Source organism: Haliotis cracherodii, unplaced genomic scaffold, assembly GCF_022045235.1.
Source record: "Haliotis cracherodii isolate W230 unplaced genomic scaffold, xgHalCrac1.p SCAF_4, whole genome shotgun sequence".
Classification (NCBI taxonomy): Eukaryota; Metazoa; Mollusca; class Gastropoda; order Lepetellida; family Haliotidae; genus Haliotis; species Haliotis cracherodii.
Genome location: NW_027266297.1, coordinates 55551773 through 55573299, shown reverse-complemented (window position 1 = coordinate 55573299; position 21527 = coordinate 55551773). Strand labels below are relative to the sequence as shown.

Sequence of the window (21527 nt, the reverse complement as noted above, 5' to 3'; positions counted from 1 at the left end):
CACAGCGTGAAATGCAATATAGCACATGTCGTCAACCTCAAATGAAAAATCCTTTCCTTTTCCCAGGATGCTGCCCTGTTTATGCGTGACGTCAGTGTTGTTGTTGTTTTGGTCGAGCAGCTGAAGTACAAGGGGAAAAGAAGGTAACCTGGCTAAACATGCCGTAACACTCTCGTCTTATACGTCTTCCTCGTACAGATGTATATATCGCAGCAAAAGAAAGGTTGCGTTTAGTCAATTGTTGACGGGGGGTCTAGTGTATGCCATGAGAGAAGTGTACGTCGCTCGCTCGCTGCTCAGACGATAGAACGAGATTTCATCGACTGTCAGACATGAGTTGGGCGAAGGCTGCACGCTAGATCGCAATTGACTCGTTTAATGGACAGGAAGCAGAAACAGTCAAGTAACTCTGTCACAAGACGATAACTAGTTTGTTCCAATATGTTCACAATCAAATTATTTAAATGTCTGACAGTCGCGTCCACAAAGACACGGGGAAATTAGGCCTACATTAGAAAAACAAATATTGGTTTTGTCCTTGTTCAGACAGTACAAAATGTCGCGGACAAAACTGACTTGTTAACTTGAAATGACTGCTCTACTTTTTTAAGTGCATATTTTTTAGGTTCAGAATTGCAGTTAGCCTTTGTATGCACTTTTGCAAGCCAAGTATAGATTTGACAGGACTTGGCTTCCTGTCTGCAGACATGATGGGCATGAGTTGTGTGAATGGGTCTGTCACAAGGAGCATATTTTACCAACAGTTTTGTATGGATCTTAAGACAATAGGAGCTTAAGTCAAAAGCTGCATCATCAGAAATTGAAAAATGTTCACTTCTGCAATTAACTGATTTTCTTTGTATTTCTGAAAAAAAAAGATTGCATGACCATGATGACTCACCTTGACATTGTCATATGTGTCAATATGTTTTTGTCAGTTGCAACTGAATCCTTTCCTCACCAACATAATGAATGTATTTTAGCAAAAGAAGGATTTTACTAGTTGTTGGAAGTTGTTTTTGACTATCAACTTAACTAACTGTAGGGGTTAGTTCATCAGTGGGACTTGAGTTGGCCATGCTGTTAATGCAATGGAAATTTTGGAAATACTTTGATTTCACAGAAATTGATTCAGATAAATATATGCTTCATTCAGAATTTAATTTTTTGTATGGATTAAATTTTTGAAGCTGCTCTACTTCACATGTTTTGAAACTAATAATTTCAAGATAGCAGACCACCTGCAAAGATCCGGGTTAGAATATGTCTTCAGCTACCCATGCTTGTTGTAAGAGGTGACTTACGGGATCGGGTGGTCAGGCTTGCTGACTTGGTTGATGCATGTCATCTAACAAACAAACATAATAGCAGACAATTATTTTCAAGGAACAGTAATACTAGTTGTATATGTGATGACAGTCAAACAACCTCATTCCTGGAACCAAAGGAATATTCAAAGAATCAACTGTAGGCATTTCATTGATGGCAAGAAAATTCATAAACATTTTGGGGATCACCAAAGTCCTTGCATACTATAGTTTGATAGTTGATAACATAGTAGGGCTGACCCTACCCGGGTACCCACTGTAGGTCTCAAGAGTTGGGTACATAACGTCCGATTGGGAATTGTTTCACTGGAGCCCTAGCAAATACTATTTACAGACACATTCAAACAGTCAGATTGTGCATACATTAAAGTCAACTTCTTTTCTCAAACATACTAAAGTCAGAAACAATGCTTGCATAGTCATAAAGAGACACAAAGATAAGCAACTTTTATTGTTATTGTATTTTAACATTATATCACATGACTAACCACAGGTCTGGGTAGTCCAGTAAAAACCAGGATCCTGCTCAGGAAACACCAGACCTGAGTTACCCGTCCCAGCCATATAACATTGACACCATTCGCTTTGAGTAATTAACTTAATATTCTCTTCCCCTCACCCCCTCAGGTTTCTTAGTATTACTACTAGATATAGAAATTCACTTCCAGACACATTGGTCTGAGGGATAAAAACTGGAAACTGACAGGCGATTACTTTTGGGAATGGCCACCATACATACCTATAATTCTTTGATCTTGAAATTTGGTAATCCAGACAGTTTCACTGAAACAGTCTGGATTACCAAGGTTATTACTGGGTTCTTAACTGTTCAAATTGGACTTGGTAATATCTTTGTCCTACAGATGTAAAAGAATTTGCAAAATCACATCTGTCAACAACCCGTGAAGATCTGGGGTAGAATAGGTCTTCTGCAACCCATGCTTGCTGTAAAAAGGAACTATGTTTGTCGTAAGACGCGACTAACAGGATCGGGTGATCTTTGTGTGGAGTGATCGCAAAAAAGGTTGATGAATAATGTCAAAAACATGTTTTATTTCTACTCAATATAAGTGATTGTTTTTATTTTTTAACTTTAAATAAATAAAGTTGGCTGGGTTTAATGATTTTTTGTATGGCATTTAAGATACATATTCTTCCGTACTTTGCAACCATGCAACTTTGTCAAGGATGGCGGGAACTAAAATGTCATTTCCTATTTTATATGTGTTTGGTTTTAATATTGTTTTGAATATATTCTTTGCTGTTAGTACAAATTTTCTAAAAATCAGTTTTATTTTGGCTCAGCAAATTATGGTAAACTATAGTAACTAATTATGGTTCAATTGGCAAACACTAGCAGAAGCTTCGATTAATGTTCACAAAATGAAGAGCAGGTGTCATGATGGTGTTTTTGAGAAGAATGGCCATGTTTACAGGGCTTTATCTTGACTAACAAAATTGTCTGTCCAGGGGACCCCCGATATTTAATTTTAAGGGTCCTTTTCCAGGCAATATGAGGGTCATGTAAAGTAATGCAATGGTGTAGTGGACTGTATTCCTTTGGTAATTACTTTAGGGCCTGGAATGGATCAATAATCATGTGGACAGTGGTCATGATTGATGGATGAAATGACATAAACCCATAATTGCTCTTGTTGCAATGTAGGTACAGTGAATAATATTGTGCGTCCCTTTGGGACACAGTATTTTCTTTTCTGTGCCCAATCTGATCATTTGTGCATACTGGACGCACATTTGTGCATCACATAAAACCCTGGTTCAATAAAGGACATCAATGGATGCTCATTTACTTTTTTTCTGGTTGATAAACAATAGTGTTTTTTGTATGAATGTAATAAATTTAAAAGTGTGAGTATTTATCATGTTTACAGCCGTGTGTGGTGTATTTTGAGTTTTACATAGAGCTGATCAGGTACAGCTATGTGAGCAGTTCTTTCTGATCAGTTTCAGTTAAATGTGACAGTCTAGCAGATCAGTCACCTACATTCATCCGTGACAATCAGCATGGGTGGCGCTGTCAGCACTGGCGCTGATAACAATGAACTGGTCGACAACCTGGTGGAAGCCGACTACATCAAGAGTCCCCTCGTGGAGAAAGTGTTCCGTGCTGTTGACAGAGCGGATTACTACGTTGATGGGCACAGAGACAGTGCATACAAGGACCTGGCATGGAAACATGGCCACCTGCACCTGTCTGCACCGTGCATCTACTCGGAGGTCCTGGAGTCACTGCAGGTGAAGGAGGGCCTGTCCTTCCTTAACCTGGGCAGTGGCACTGGCTACCTTAGCACAATGACTGGACTCATCCTAGGTAACACCCTCTCTGTAATCTGAAGGCAGTGTTCCTTGCCATGACCAGACATATCCTAGGTAACACCCTCTCTGTAATCTGTAGGCAGTGTTCCTTGCCATGACCAGACATATCCTAGGTAACACCCTCTCTGTAATCTGTAGTTGGTGTTCCTCACCATGACAAGACATATCCTAGGTAACACCCTCTCTGTAATCTGTAGGTGGTGTTCCATGCCATGACCAGACATATCCTAGGTAACACCCTCTCTGTAATCTGTAGGCAGTGTTCCTCGCCATGACAAGACATATCCTAGGTAACACCCTCTCTGTAATCTGTAGTTGGTGTTCCTCACCATGACCAGACGTATCCTAGGTAACACCCTCTCTGTAATCTGTAGGCAGTGTTCCTTGCCATCACCAGACATATCCTAGGTAACACCCTCTCTGTAATCGGTAGTTGGTGTTCCTCGCCATGACAAGACATATCCTAGGTAACACCCTCTCTGTAATCTGTAGTTGGTGTTCCTTGCCATGACCAGACATATCCTATGTAACATCCTCTCTGTAATCTGTAGGCAGTGTTCCTTGCCATGACCAGACATATCCTAGGTAACACCCTCTCTGTAATCTGTAGTTGGTGTTCCTCACCATGACAAGACATATCCTAGGTAACACCCTCTCTGTAATCTGTAGTTGGTGTTCCTCACCATGACCAGACGTATCCTAGGTAACACCCTCTCTGTAATCTGTAGGTGGTGTTCCTTGCCATCACCAGACATATCCTAGGTAACACCCTCTCTGTAATCTGTAGTTGGTGTTCCTCACCATGACAAGACATATCCTAGGTAACACCTTCTCTGTAATCTGTAGTTGGTGTTCCTCGCCATGACCAGACGTATCCTAGGTAACACCCTCTCTGTAATCTGTAGGTGGTGTTCCATGCCATGACCAGACATATCCTAGGTAACACCCTCTCTGTAATCTGTAGTTGGTGTTCCTCACCATGACAAGACATATCCTAGGTAACATCCTCTCTGTATTCTGTAGGGCGCATGGGTGGCCCAGTTGTCTAAGGCGCCACGATTCGCTGTGCAGAGTTGGGTCCCTTGGGCACGCCAGAAACCTATGATTGTGGGTTCGAATCCAGGTTCGCCCCGATTATGTTTCTAGGTTTGTCAGCTCGTGGGTTTCACCGAAGTGGTAAACGTCTGAGACCTGCATCACTTCGGGCTTTCCTCTCACATTAAGCTGACACGCCGTGATATAACTGGAATACTGTTAAAAGCAGCATTAAACCCAACTCACTCAAACACTGTAATCTCTAGGTGTTCCTTGCCATGACCAGACATATCCTGAGTAACATACTCTCTGTAATCTGTAGGTGGTGTTCCTTGCCATGACCAGGCATATCCTATGTAACATCCTCTCTGTAATCGGTAGGTGGTGTCCCATGCCATGACCAGACATATCCTAGGTAACACCCTCTCTGTAATCTGTAGGTGGTGTTCCTTGCCATGACCAGACATATCCTATGTAACATCCTCTCTGTAATCTGTAGGCAGTGTTCCTTGCCATGACCAGACATATCCTAGGTAACATCCTCTCTGTAATCGGTAGGTGGTGTCCCATGCCATGACCAGACATATCCTAGGTAATACCGTCTCTGTAATCTGTAGGCAGTGTTCCTTGCCATGACCAGACATATCCTAGGTAACATCCTCTCTGTAATCTGTAGGCAGTGTTCCTTGCCATGACCAGACATATCCTAGGTAACATCCTCTCTGTAATCGGTAGGTGGTGTTCCTTGCCATGACCAGACATATCCTATGTAACATCCTCTCTGTAATCTGTAGGCAGTGTTCCTTGCCATGACCAGACATATCCTAGGTAACATCCTCTCTGTAATCGGTAGGTGGTGTCCCATGCCATGACCAGACATATCCTAGGTAACACCCTCTCTGTAATCTGTAGGCAGTGTTCCTTGCCATGACCAGACATATCCTAGGTAACATCCTCTCTGTAATCTGTAGGTGGTGTTCCATGCCATGACCAGGCGTATCCTAGGTAACACCCTCTCTGTAATCTGTAGGCAGTGTTCCTTACCATGACAAGAAATATCCTAGGTAACACCCTCTCTGTAATCTGTAGTTGGTGTTCCTCACCATGACAAGACATATCCTAGGTAACACCCTCTCTGTAATCTGTAGGTGGTGTTCCTTGCCATGACCAGACATATCCTAGGTAACACCCTCTCTGTAATCGGTAGGTGGTGTTCCCTGACATGACCAGACATATCCTAGGTAACACCCTCTCTGTAATCTGTAGGCAGTGTTCCTTGCCATGACCAGACATATCCTAGGTAACACCCTCTCTGTAATCTGTAGGTGGTGTTCCTTGCCATGACCAGACGTATCCTAGGTAACACCCTCTCTGTAATCTGTAGGTGGTGTTCCTTGATAATATCATGATATCTTGCACGTGATGAGATAAGTATCATGATACTTGCATGAGCACTTTTCTGTGGTGCGTGAGCCATGTTTTCCATAGACAGGATGACCAAATACCTAGCATACTAACTATTTACAGTTGGCAGTATCATGTATGGTGCGATGGATGGAACCAATTATGTCTTCACTACTCATTTTCACTAGTATTTAGTGTTTGGTGTAACATTTATTGAAGAATACATTTAAAGTAAGAATCGATGCTTTTTACTTCGGGTGCAATTGTGATCAATACTTGTATTGAGAAGTGAAAAAATACGATCCACCTATGCATTGGTCGATCCTCCCAATACTACTGTATAGTGTTGAGATGTATCCCCAACCCCACTCACCCATGTGCTGCGTTGTGTTCAGGGCTGTATAGTGTTGAGATGTACCCCCAACCCCACTCACCCATGTGCTGCGTTGTGTTCAGGGCTGTATAGTGTTGAGATGTACCCCAAACCCCACTCACCCATGTGCTGCGTTGTGTTCAGGGCTGTATAGTGTTGAGATGTATCCCCAACCCCACTCACCTATGTGCTGCATTGTGTTCAGAGCTGTATAGCGTTGAGATGTACCCCAAACCCCACTCACCCATGTGCTGCGTTGTGTTCAGGGCTGTATAGTGTTGAGATGTACCCCAAACCCCACTCACCCATGTGCTGCGTTGTGTTCAGGGCTGTATAGTGTTGAGATGTACCCCCAACCCCACTCACCCATTTGCTGCGTTGTGTTCAGGGCTGTATAGTGTTGAGATGTACCCCAAACCCCACTCACCCATGTGCTGCGTTGTGTTCAGGGCTGTATAGTGTTGAGATGTACCCCCAACCCCACTCACCCATGTGCTGCGTTGTGTTCAGGGCTGTATAGTGTTGAGATGTATCCCCAACCCCACTCACCCATGTGCTGCGTTGTGTTCAGGGCTGTATAGTGTTGAGATGTACCCCAAACCCCACTCACCCATGTGCTGCGTTGTGTTCAGGGCTGTATAGTGTTGAGATGTACCCCCAACCCCACTCACCCATGTGCTGCGTTGTGTTCAGGGCTGTATAGTGTTGAGATGTACCCCCAACCCCACTCACCCATGTGCTGCGTTGTGTTCAGGGCTGTATAGTGTTGAGATGTATCCCCAACCCCACTCAACCATGTGCTGCGTTGTGTTCAGGGCTGTATAGTGTTGAGATGTACCCCCAACCCCACTCACCCATGTGCTGCGTTATGTTCAGGGCTGTATAGTGTTGAGATGTATCCCCAACCCCACTCACTCATGTGCTGCGTTGTGTTCAGGGCTGTATAGTGTTGAGATGTATCCCCAACCCCACTCACCCATGTGCTGCGTTGTGTTCAGGGCTGTATAGTGTTGAGATGTATCCCCAACCCCACTCACTCATGTGCTGCGTTGTGTTCAGGGCTGTATAGTGTTGAGATGTATCCCCAACCCCACTCACTCATGTGCTGCGTTGTGTTCAGGGCTGTATAGTGTTGAGATGTACCCCCAACCCCACTCACCCATGTGCTGCGTTGTGTTCAGGGCTGTATAGTGTTGAGATGTATCCCCAACCCCACTCACCCATGTGCTGCGTTGTGTTCAGGGCTGTATAGTGTTGAGATGTACCCCCAACCCCACTCACCCATGTGCTGCGTTGTGTTCAGGGCTGTATAGTGTTGAGATGTATCCCCAACCCCACTCACCCATGTGCTGCGTTGTGTTCAGGGCTGTATAGTGTTGAGATGTACCCCCAACCTGACTCAATCATCTGCTGCATTGTGTTCAGGGCCTTATGGTGTGAACCATGGTGTGGAGCTCTACGAGGACGTGGTGGACTATGCCCAGGAGAGGCTGGAGGAATTCAAGAAGAGCTGTGATGCCTTTGACGAGTTTGACTTCTGCGAGCCAATGTTTGTGGTGGGGAACTGCCTCCAGATCAACTCCTGCTGCCGTCAGTATGACCGCGTCTACTGTGGAGCCGCCTGTCCGAAGGAACACGAGAACTACATGAAGAATCTCATCAATGTTGGGGGGGTGCTGGTTATGCCCCTGAATGATCAGGTAGGTCATAGGACACAACACCACACCAGAAGTTGCTGGGACAATTTCATTGTATCTCCATTGCTGTTACTTTCCATTTTGGGCTGCAGCTTCAAACCTGTGAAAAGGCTGTAAACTTGGATGTTTTTCTTTCTACACAAAGTTCAAACTTGGTAGGAGACATGTTTGTAAACTCGGGGGGCACGGGTGGCCCAGTCGTCTAAGGCGCCGCGATAAGGAGTTGTGTCCCTTGGGCACGCCAGAAACCTATGACTGTGGGTTTGAATCCCGGTTCGCCCCGATTATGTTTCTAGGTTTGTCAGCACCATACCCGTGCTCGTAGGTTTCACCGAACTGGTAAAGGTCTGAGACCTGCATCACTTTGGGCTTTCCTCATTAAGCTGACACGCCGTGATATAACTGGAATACTGTTAAAAGCGGCGTTAAACCCAACTTACTCCCTCACTGTATGTAAACTCAGAGTGAGTGATGGTACTCAGTGATAAGGAGGTCAGCGGTTACGAATCACAAAGAGTCATTGCTTCAGGATGTGTTACCGAGGCACAGTATCAGCTTGCTGTATTTGTGTTTGTGTCTCCCCTCAGCTGCTACAGATCCGCCGCACTTCGGAGACAACATGGGAGACAAAGAACGTCCTTCCTGTTTCCTTTGCCACCCTTGTGTCTCCATCAAAGGAGGATGACATGATTGATCTCCGTGAGTACCTCCTCTGTGATAGCATGGTCAGAAAAATTCCAGTATTAACCCACTGAGGCAACTACCTGCTTGGCATAACGATTACTGGTTTGTCATTGTTCAAAATGTTTAAGAAGAATGTACAGTTTTGTTAGAATTTAATCACTGGATGGTATAACCAAACATTTGTTTATAATTGAGAGGGACAGTATTAGGAAGACGGAATGATAGAAATGATCAACTGTATAAATTATATCATATGTATTGCCAAAGTGAGTTTGACATGCTGTAATGAAGAAGATAGCCTGCAGAAAAGGGCCAGGTTTCTTTTATAAATATTGCATACAATAAACTTATCTTGATCAGTAATATGTCACAGTTAGATGTTTCTGTTTCATTATTCCAAAGTATAAAAACGGTTTCACAAAATGTAAAGAGAAGAACTCAGACTATGGCAATGACATCTGGTATCCAAGTTTTAGATGGTTTGGTTTAAGGGCAAATTGGGTGGTTTACGCGGATCCTCAAGACCTGTTTTGTATAATCTAATAACTTCTGGCAACTTCTGTAACTCTGGTACTTTGGGGTAAGTGTAGTCTAAAAACATTTGGACAATCAAAAGTTTTGTTTCTGTTGAAAACTAGATGGAAGAAGCCTTAACTCTAGTCAGCAGTGAGACATTTTGCAGATGAAATCTCTTTCCAGGGTGAAAAAGCCTCAGATGAAATCTCTGTCCTGGCATGAACCCTCAGATGAGGTCTCTGTCCTGTCTTAAACCCTCAGATGAGGTCTCTGTCCTGGCATGAACCCTCAGATGAGGTCTCTGTCCTGTCTTAAACCCTCAGATGAGGTCTCTGTCCTGTCTTAAACCCTCAGATGAGGTCTCTGTCCTGGCATGAACCCTCAGAACAGGTCTCTGTCCTAGCTTAAACCCTCAGATGAGATCTCTGTCCTAGCTTAAACCCTCAGATGAGATCTCTGTCCTGGCATGAACCCTCAGATGAGGGCTCTGACCTAGCTTAAACCCTCAGATGAGATCTCTGACCTAGCTTAAACCCTCAGATGTGGTCTCTGTCCTGTCTTAACCCTCAGATGAGGTCTCTGTCCTGGCATGAACCCTCAGATGAGGTCTCTGTCCTGTCTTAAACCCTCAGATGAGGTCTCTGTCCTAGCTTAAACCCTCAGATGAGGTCTCTGTCCTGTCTTAAACCCTCAGATGAGATCTCTGTCCTGGCATGAACCCTCAGATGAGGGCTCTGACCTAGCTTAAACCCTCAGATGAGATCTCTGACCTAGCTTAAACCCTCAGATGTGGTCTCTGTCCTGTCTTAAACCCTCAGATGAGGTCTCTGTCCTGGCATGAACCCTCAGATGAGGTCTCTGTCCTGTCTTAAACCCTCAGATGAGGTCTCTGTCCTAGCTTAAACCCTCAGATGAGGTCTCTGTCCTAGCCTAAACCCTCAGATGAGGTCTCTGTCCTAGCTTAAACCCTCAAATGAGATCTCTGTCCTGGCTTGAACCCTCAAATGAGATTTCTGTCCAGAGTGGCCCAGCCTTTTGTTTGACGTTTGTATTTTTGCAGCTCACGTTTGTTGTTGCAGCTGATGTGTCACTGCCGATGCTGCAGGAAGTATGTCGCATCACCATCAGGAAGATCCTGCGTGTAAACATCCTAGCCTCCTTTCCACACCTCAAGAATGTCCGCAAGAAGAAGCGTGAACCTGTCAAGAAACGTGCAGGCAAACAGAGACGTATCAATATTGTGCCCATGAGCATGGGGATGATGATCCTTGGGCAATTTGAGGACAGCGATGATGAGGAGGGGGGTGACCCAGTTCGGTTGATTCGCAGGCGACGCTTCCTACGCAGTGTTGCTGATGCTGAGGAAGAGGAAGAGGAGGAAGAAGGCATGGAGGAAGATGGTGAGCAGATGGAGGATGGTGGAGCAGAGGGGGAGACTGAGAGGGAGGGGGAAGCAGAGGCTGGTGCCTCTGGAGACCAGCAAGTAAAGACCGCCAAAGCAAAGAGTGCCCCAACTAAAAACGGGGCTGCATCCTCAGGGAGCCACGCCAGCTCTACTACCACCACCACCAACAGCAGCAGCAGACTTCATGGTATAGGCCGCTTTCTGGCCGATGCCCATTCCTCCGATGATTCTGACAACGACGATGATGATGATAATGATGATGATGATGAAGGTGTTGACATTGTGGAAATGCTGCAGTTGAGCGATGTTGCAAAATCTGGACTCAGTCCCCCACGCAAGATTCGCTGTTCATCCAACACAAGTGCTGATACATCTGAAACATCAGGCATCGGGTCGCTAGGAGACGACCCGCTGGAAGCTGACACGTCACATGACAACAGTGAGAAGGCCTCTCCCGCCAGCAGCTTTGAGGGCTCAGCCAACCACCCCATGGACTGCACGGAACAGGAGGACGGACGACCACGGGAAGTGGTGGGCACGATATTGAGGGATAGGATAGGACAGCTGCCGCTGCCTATTGCACTGAAGACATACCTGATGTACTACCGCAACTAGCCACGCCCCCCAAGTCATGGTGTTTGAGGGTTGTACCAGCTGATGGATAATGTTGGTAAAGTGTTCAAGCTCAATCATCTGATTGCACTGTGACAGATGTAAAGGACTGCAAGTTAGATGGATATGACTCAAATGAGATGACAGCCAGGTTTCACATGTTACCTGAACGGTGTCACGGCCAGCTTTCACATGTTACCTGAACGGTGTCACGGCCAGGTTTCACATGATTTACTTCACCAGCTTTCACATGTGGGATCTGACCAGTGTCACGGCCAGCTTTCACATGTGTGACTTGACCTGTGTCACGGCCAGCTTTCACATGTGTGACCTGACCAGTGTTATGGCCAGCTTTCACATGTGTGATCTGACCAGTGTCACGGCCAGCTTTCACATGTGTGATCTGACCAGTGTCACGGCCAGCTTTCACATGTGTGACTTGACCTGTGTCACGGCCAGCTTTCACATGTGTGACCTGACCAGTGTTATGGCCAGCTTTCACATGTGTGATCTGACCAGTGTCACGGCCAGCTTTCACATGTGTGTTTTGACCCATGTAACGGCCAGCTTTCACATGCGTGACTTGACCCATGTCACGGCCAGTTTTCACATGTGTGACTTGACCTGTGTCACGGCCAGCTTTCACATGTGTGACTTGACCAGTGTCACGGCCAGCTTTCACATGTGTGACTTGACCCATGTCACGGCCAGCTTTCACATGTGTGATCTGACCATGTCACGGCCAGCTTTCACATGTGTGACTTGACCCATGTCACGGCCAGCTTTCACATGTGTGATCTGACCAGTGTCACAGCCAGCTTTCACATGTGTGACTTGACCCATGTCACGGCCAGCTTTCACATGTGTGATCTGACCATATCACGGCCAGCTTTCACATGTGTGACTTGACCAGTGTCACAGCCAGCTTTCACATGTGTGATCTGACCATATCACGGCCAGCTTTCACATGTGTGATCTGACCAGTGTCACAGCCAGCTTTCACATGTGTGACTTGACCCATGTCACGGCCAGCTTTCACATGTGTGATCTGACCATGTCACGGCCAGCTTTCACATGTGTTACTTGACCAGTGTCACAGTTCAGCTTCCATTTGTGTGACATCCCAGTTACAGAGACCCACAAGCAAAGCAAGCATGTGTTGGTACCTGTTCGTCAGGACATGTGGAATAAATTGACCAATCGTCTGTGATAGATAAGGGGAGGATTTCACCGTGTAAATATTTGTGTACATATGTTTTGAATATAAGTGCCATGTTTGAAACGATTGTGCTAGTTGTCTCAGTGCTTGGTTTGGGGAGAAGGAAATCAAATTTTGCCATTTTTGACTTGAATGAGTAGACATCAAATTTTGTTTTTTCTTGTTGTTAGACTGGACTTGTATGTATGTATAGATTCTATTACTTGACCAGGGCAGGTGAAATGCCTGCTCTAACAACTCACAATACAACCATACCCACCAGTCCAGTCCAGTCTCGCAGCCACACCCTTTTTGACAGACATCAATTTCTATCTTCTGTGATAAGGCTTAAATACAGATTGAGACTTTCAGCCCCAAAATCCTTTCAGACAATCCCATCACACTAACACACCACCCACATCCATCTAACACACCACCAACCCCATCTAACATGACCCCCACACCCCACTAACACTTCACCAACACCCATCTAACACTCCACCCACACCCATCAAACACTCCACCCACACCCATCTAACACACCACCAACACCCATCAAACACTCCACCCACACCCATCTAACACTCCACCCACACCCATCTAACACTCCACCCACACCCATCTAACACTCCACCCACACCGATCTAACACTCCACCCACACCCATCTAACACTCCACCCACACCCATCTAACACACCACCCACACCCATCTAACACACCACCCACACCCATCTAACACACCACCCACACCCATCTAACACACCACCCACACCCATCTAACACCCCACCCACACCCATCTAACACTCCACCCACACCCATCTAACACTCCACCCACACCCATCTAACACTCCACCCACACCCATCTAGCACTCCACCCACACCCATCTAACACTCCATCCACACCGATCTAACACTCCACCCACACCCATCTAACACTCCACCAACACCCATCTAACACACCACCCACATCCATCTAACACACCACCAACACCCATCTAACACCCCACCAACACCCATCTAACACACCACCCACATCCATCTAGTGTGTGAGTGAATATGGTTTTACGCCGCTTTTGGCAATATTCCAGCAATATCACGGTGGGGGACACCAGAAATGGGCTTCACACATTGTACCCATGTCGGGAATCGAACCCGGGTCTTCGGCGTGACGAGCGAACGCTTTAACCACTAGGCTACCAGACCGCCCCCACATCCATCTAACACATGACCAACACCCATCTAACACACCACCCATCTAACACACCACCCACACCCATCTAACACACCACCCACACCCATCTAACCCATCTAACACATGACCCACACCCATCTAACACTCCACCCACACCCATCTAACACTCCACCCACACCCATCTAACACCCCACCCACATCCATCTAACACCCCACCCACACCCATCTATCCCGTCTTATTGTGACACCCTCTCTCAATTTTCTCAAATATTAAAATACATGAAAAATCTCAAAGTTGTGGCCCTACTACTTTGTTTTGATGAATTTTATTCTACCAGCAAGCTATCTTGGTTGTCAAACTTTCTGTCTTGAACACTCATGTAACTGAACTTCCATCGTGGCAGACTCCCAGAGCAATGTATACACTACGTATTCCAACACTGCTATGTGCCATATTAACACGATACGTCTTTACTTAACCTACCAATCAAACAATAGAGACAGCTCACTGCATTGCGACTAAGGTTATTGTTCTCACAGAAATTGAATAAATTTCCTCTATGATGATTAACATTTCAGTCACTTTTTTGTCTGAATAAATTATTATTATTATTTTTTAATAAATAGGCACATGCACATAATATTTATTCGCATATTTCTTTTTTCTGAAAAATACAGTAACATTCTTCAGTTGCTGCTTGTCGAAGGCCTGCCATAAAGACTTGACCTTTCTTTTCAGTGCTAACTGGTGCAGGTATTCACTGTAATATTATCTGTGGGCTGTGAGATTGACATGGTTTGACTGGACGGTTATTTACAGGCGGTAATCATGTAACAAGTTCTGGGAATGTTGGGAAAGTGTTGACATTCTTGACAATGGAGGAGGGGCATATCCTATATACCAAATGGCTTCCAGGACAAATTCAACAAGATATATCTGTGATATGTTACGGTTAAGAATTTTAAATAATAATGTTTATGTACAGAGCATTATTGTCTGATAATTGTGTAACATGATTAGCTTCTCAGATCTGATCAAGGCCAGATTGTTTTTACTATTTTCCACACACCTTACCGTGTGTCATTGGAAAGTAGCACAACTTCTCACCAGACGTCCATTTGGGGCAACTTTACATTTAGCATGTTTAATTTGTTGACTTCTCTCAGTGCTCTTCCTTGTTATATTTATATTGTCTTCATCATTTTCTTAGGCAGATGACCTTGAAGCAAGGTCAACCACCATTTTACACATTCTAGTCAGTTCATTAGCCACAGAGAGTCACACTGGAAAATAAACTTTATCAGAACATGATACATTGGACATTTTTGGATGGTAGATCTATTTGAAAGATACTGAGGGAAAGAAGTAAGGGAACATGGCATGTGCTAGGGGTGAAATGACACAGCAAGGTCATGATATGATATGTATCACGATACATAGGTCTTGATACGATACACATAATGATGCGCATATTTACATCAAATCACGAGGAAACTTCTTGACTACCGGTATAAATATTTCAGAGCAGGTCCCAAAGAAAAAGCTACCCGTAGACACATTTGTAGTATCTATTTTCAGTTGTGAACTTTGAAGAGCTAATTACAACACATTTTGTGATATTGACCGACAAAAGCACTGGAGTGGGGGTTGTCATTTAACAAGTAATGAGTAAGTTATTTTAGCAAGTGTTTTGTCCTGTATCGATACAGAAAAAACGGGTTGTATTGTCGCATGAAAACCCACGATGCACCAGGGCATGATGTGTCGTTTCATCCCTATTATGTGTGTACCGAGGTGATCACTGTAGTCAGACACCTGATTTCATCTTCGCTGCATGTGTCTCCTCATATGACCGTTCAGTTGTTATAGGGATTTATCAACACTTAAAGCACATGTCAGGAAAATTTTCCAGTTGGAATTAAAAAATTCCTAATTCATGTCAGTATGTTTGCAAATTTCATGGCTTGGTAGAGGTGATGCATATTTCACTGTTAACAGGACCAAAGAAAAGGAAGAGGATGTTATGCTGCATTCACATATTGCATTGAATGCAGTGTTGAAATACCTCTGGAGTAAGGAAATAAGAGCTTTTAGAAAAGTCACCTGGTTTGGATTCCCAGATAAATCCCTGTTTTGAGTGCAGTCAAGAATGCAGATCCAGAGATGCAGGATTGTGCACACTTCCATTTCATTCATACATTTGAAACTTGAAAGATGATCGGGTATACTTAAAGTAAACATAATACGTTATAATTAACACATTTGTGTTTCAACAATATCACCTCATGAAATTTTTCAAATCACAAAAAGCACCCTGGCTTTTCTTTTTAAAAAAAAGTTTTACCCATGCTTGTATATACCTGATGTAAAATATATATAAAGTGTCATGATGTACTTAACAGCAACCTTTGTCTTCTGGAAGAAGTATCACCTCAGCAGTACTTAAAGGAGGTTTCATTCTTTCTATTTGCAATGGAATGTTGTGAGTGGGTGAGTGTTGTTTTACACCCCACACCTGTAAGTTTGTCTGGATACTATAGTGTTGGGCTGCGTTCTGAAGAAACTTGAGAAAATGCTGTGAAAGACATGTTTTGGGAAAGCAGTAGTTCCGTTTGCAACGAAAAAATCCATTTCCATTGGACGGGACTGCGATGATGTATGACATGCACATCAGTGATTAAACTGTAGACAAATATATTAGCTATCTTTGACTGCTTAGAAATTAATCACACATTTGTTTTCCCAAGAAATTGTCGGGGGGGGGGGGGGGGGAGTAATATAAATTTCAGTTCCTATTCCAGGAAAACCTTCCCCCCCCCTCCCTGCTGCACGAATTGTGCAGATCCAGAAGGTCAGTTGTCATGTCATTTTTTTCTGAAGTTTGTTTTGCAGTCATTATGGTTGCATGATGTACAGGTGTGGCACTCTGGCTAGTCCACAGGTGAGAAAGTTCTGTCTGAATCATAAGCTGGGACACCTTTGTGATTGTGGGAACGAAATGTTTACACATATTCTACAGCATGTACAAAACAACATGTATACACCAATATATATATATATAATGTTAAGGAGGAAAGGCATGGTATCCTTGCTGTAGTCCATATGTTCAAAATAAAAGTTGTGAGGGTCCTTTGAATACTACAGCAAAACGCCAAGGACCTGGGACCACTTCAGTTCTGTTGGTGTACAAAGGAAGATAACTCAACATTTGCAGATTAAAGACCATTCAGCATTTTTCTGTCTGTAAGTCCTCTTACCCAGACTGCATCTTGTACATTGTTTGAATATCATGTTTGTTTTATTTGGATTTCAGTTTGTTTTCTTTGTTGTTGAATTTAGTGTTCAGTACCAAATGTGTTCTTTGTCACCATGGTAACCATATTTCCAATTGTCTCTGACTTGATTTGAATTGCTTGTGTGGAATCAGAGTAAAAAATCAAACCACCTTGCTCTTAAGTTGTCCATACGAGTTACACTGTTTCAAAACAGGTATTCAGGGACAAAGAATATATTAATATGCATTTTTTAAACATTCTGTTCAAATTCAATATTAAATTCTGGTGAAGTAAACCGGAGCAATGGTTAATTCTCAATACCATCAATCGTACCTCTTTATCACTGATGGGGGAACAAGGATACCATTCTTGCTCTGTACATGATCATGTAGACGTAGATGGAGACTGTAAGGGATCGGTCAGTTGGAGAAGAAGTTACATGGTACGGTGACAGGAGTGTTTGGTGGAACACTTATGGACAGTCACCTGCCAACATTACTTCAGACAATGCAAAGGTGGAAGTGTCCTTTGTCCATCATGTTTATTTTGTGCTCTTTATAAACTGTTTTCTTAGAAGTTGTAAATATGAGATGAAATAAATCCTATTATTCTCTTTTATGTTGTTCTTGATGACAGTGTTTTCCTTCAAGAGAAATGGAGTTCTTATGGCTACAACAGTTGTCTTGGACTTAGTTACAGTATTTTTCTCTTAATGATAAAACACGACTACAATGTTTTTGTTGAAAATGTACAACTGTGAGTAAGGGTTTTTCCCAGGCTCGAGGTTTTACAATTTCAACCAAAAACGAACTAAACTGTCTCAATGCAAGAAATACAAGAAAAAATAAGAAAACATTGGGATACCTTATAGTGAAACAATACAGTGTGTCGTGTAACAGGAATTCGATCAAAGCTTGCAAGACAAAGACCATGTGTAACATGCACACAACTGAAGTCATGACGTAACATTGAACACTGATCACCTGCCCTGGTAGATCAGTGGGAAAACGGTGGGTTACAAACTCAGCATGATATGTGAGCCAAAAATGGGAATAAAGCCGTAAACAAACATCTACACGCTTGGCACTTTATGATAATAATGTTCAAACATCCTTGGAGAACGAAAAACAGTCTTTGGTGCAACTGTCAACATTGCATGAAAACAAGAAAAATACTTTTCTTATCAATATCACATTAAATAAAACATGGAAGTGTACTTGTCACAAATTCCACCTACAAACCTTGTTCTGTACTACAGTTTGGTGATTCCAGTCATTTCTGGAGGGAAGCTTTGTCAAAATTTAATGCTGTTTTGTTAAGCTTTATTGATGAATACCACTCAATGATATGGCTGCTGTTTCACGAAGGTGTATCAGGTTATATTCTGGAGTGACATGGGTGTTGTATCACAGTGATTATTTACTCATTTTCTGACCCATGAAGATCGGGGTTAGAATAGGTCTCCAGTAATCCATACTTGCCGTAACTGGTGACTATGCTTGTGATAAGAGGCAACCAACAGGACTGGGTGGTCAGACTTGCTGACTTGATGGATGCATGTCATCATATTCAAATTATGTAGATCTATGCTCATGATATCAATCACTGGATTGTCTGATCCAGACAGGATTATTTACAGACCGCTGTCATATATCTGGAATATTGACGAGAGTGGCTTCAAACAAAACATTCATTTCCTTGTATGGCACATAGCAAGACATACCGCCATAAATCTGGAGAAGGCATGAATCTTAACCCAAAGATTTTGAGTACAGATGTACTGGCATATAAAAAGAGTCCATAAAAGCTTGTGATTGAATATTCCTTAGCAAGTGTATGCTGTGAAGAATTTATTGGGTGCTAAATTTACCTTGGACATTATACAGTAAACTTCCATTCCGCTTTTAGCAATATCACAGCAATTGACATAATATTGTACTTTAATCAGGGATCAACATGACCAGCCCAGGACTGCAGATAGCAGCATCACACCTGATCACTTATGCTTCCCAGTGTAAATTAGCATTGTTAAGTGAGTGAGTGAGTTTGATTTTACGCCACTTTTAGCAATATTCCAGCGACATCACGTCAGGGGACACCAGAAATGGGCTTCACACATAGTACTCATGTCGGGAATTGAACCCTGGTCTTTGGCGTGACGAGCGAACGCTTTAACCACTAGGCTACCCGACCGCCCAGCATTGTGAACCCAGGAGAATCTCGACATACAACCCCTGTTTTAGATACCGTGAAGATGCATGAATAAATCAACTTGCTCTATACTATCCTAGTTTCTGGGCTTGGGGTCTAGTGGATAGTGTACTTGTTCATCACACAGAAACAGCAAGGACTTTTAACTGAGCATACAAAACAAAACTAGGCTTAGGCTCCGGACTAGTGGGTTGACTGCAGAAAGTCACAAGTTTGACCTTAGTCTGGACACCCAGCCATAATGTAGCTGCAGCGTTGTTATGAGCACACAGAGTCGGATACCTTGTTCCTGGTGATACATGATGCCAGTTTTTACATAAGCTGACAACACTACATAAAAGAGACACTTTAAGTTGGCAGTATATGTTTTATTAGCAATTCTCCACGTGTGTGATTTTGTGGGGCGGACAGCAAGCAGGCTGTGAGGGAGCGTGCGATGTTCCGGCCGCCGTGAACCAAGGGAGCCGCCACAACAAACACACTCAAGTCCACATAAACATAGCTTCTTATAAAAGGTTAAAACGCTCTACACAGATCCAAAAAGATCTGGAGTAAAAAAGCTGTGAAAATACCATATTGCACATAAGTAAATAATAAACCTAGAATGGCTTTAAGGGAAAAAGACATAAAAACGCATGACAAGTCCATAGACTAGGAACAAACATCGGTGACAATGGAATAAAATAAGTTCTCATGTAGACAACTCTTTCCAATCAAAGCAAGTGACCCAAGCATTTGTACTGACAGGAAGCTGTGTGATTCTTATTCCCCTGACTTTGTCAAAAGGTCATGGTCAATCAGTTGTATCTAAGTATGAGCACAAGCAGAACTTTAGTACGTAGTCATATTGCTTTGTTTGGAAAAAGCATGAAAAAAACATATAAATAGTTTGGGAAATGTTGAGTACAAATATCAACAAGTGTATAGAGTGTATACATGGCTCCAACTTTCAACAAGGAAATAAGTTAGGAATAAATACAGGAACACATGGAATGACTGAAATGTACAGGAATGTCGTACATTACATAAATTAAAACAATGACATAAATTAAAACAATGTCATAAATAATAACTTAACAATGATATGTTTCTTGTCTGCCCAGGAGAGTTGTCTCCCCTGACCTATGTCACAATGTGTGTTTATACAGCCACAGGATATGTAACAAAGATGGTGCAGTGCTGGTGATGCGAGCTACAAGCACCAATGAACATTCACTACAAAGCTGAATGTCTGTTTATCTGTCTGTTCACCATCACCTACAACAGAATCAGATTATTCTTCAGCCCACAGACTGTCTATGTATGCAACACAATCACGAATGCTCTTTCAATTTGTGAAATCACTGAGACTGCTTCTCTCATAACAATTCTAGTCATGTTTCTTTCAAGTTATATCTCGTCATTGCCCAAGACTGACAAGATGTTCAAATGTTCTTCTGTCTCTGTGAAACAGCACTGTCAATGATGAAACTAGCAGCTGAGTAAGACGAGTCAGCACTATGCAGACTGCAATGCAGTATACAGCTGGCTGGAGGCTAGCTGCATCAAGTAGAAGCAAACAGCATCTATTCACACTTCTATCTCTGCCATGGCTGCTTTGATTGCACTAAACAAGAGATTAGAGTCCCCATTACGTTCTGCTACTAGATCCTGAATCTTGCCGATGTAGAGATCAAGTGTGTCATCACAGACCGGCTCCATGGGGGGTGGGAGGGGCACTCGCTGCAGACATGTGACCACCTTGTTGCGGAGTGAGGCCAGGTACTCCTGCATGCTGTGGCTCTTGTCGTCCAGCAGCTCGTTCTCCGCCTCCTTCTGGTGCAGCCGAGTCTCCAGACAGGTCACCTCCGCTCGCAGCTTCGTCATCTGCAGCTCCGAGGAGATTGTCGTTGACTTCAACATCTCAATCTCCTCATCAAGTTGGCGTAGTTCCTCATCAGTGTCCAAGTCCACTAAACAAAAACAGAATACATGTGAATATTATCTGTCCATGGCAACAGGCTCACATGCACATTCCTGCGATGGTACTGACTGCCCTGTGGTACAACTTGCTTCATGGTTAGGCGAGTGGTTTTGATATTTAAGCTACATCACAGTGGCCTGTTAATAATTAAGTTTCAACCAGACACATCAGTGGGTGTTATCAAGAGCAACATTGGCGGTATAATGACAGCCAACCAAGCATGACCACCAAATCCACAGCATATTTACTGGGGATCTAATAACCATGAATCCCCATGGAGGTATATGAACACTCA

At 43.5% G+C, this 21527-nt stretch overlaps 2 protein-coding genes across 7 annotated transcripts in view; one reads left to right on the top strand and one right to left on the bottom strand.

The window, feature by feature from the left end:
• Positions 1-94: 94 nt before the first annotated feature.
• On the top strand, positions 95-13838 carry LOC139478168 (protein-L-isoaspartate O-methyltransferase domain-containing protein 1-like). Its single transcript, XM_071260516.1, has 5 exons — positions 95-143; positions 3294-3660; positions 7903-8177; positions 8762-8873; positions 10454-13838. Exons 2-5 carry the CDS (start codon positions 3354-3356, stop codon positions 11392-11394), a joined length of 1635 nt encoding a protein of 544 aa, XP_071116617.1. The 5' UTR covers positions 95-143; positions 3294-3353; the 3' UTR covers positions 11395-13838.
• Positions 13839-19630: 5792 nt separating this feature from the next.
• The window catches only part of LOC139478166 (myelin transcription factor 1-like), a 36952-nt gene continuing 35055 nt past the window's right edge, over positions 19631-21527 (bottom strand). For all 6 annotated transcript variants that reach the window (XM_071260510.1, XM_071260514.1, XM_071260513.1 and 3 more), the window contains one exon: positions 19631-21221. In XM_071260510.1, coding sequence (XP_071116611.1) covers positions 20839-21221 — 383 coding nt within the window. In that variant the 3' untranslated portion in view covers positions 19631-20838. The remainder of the gene's footprint in view (positions 21222-21527) is intronic.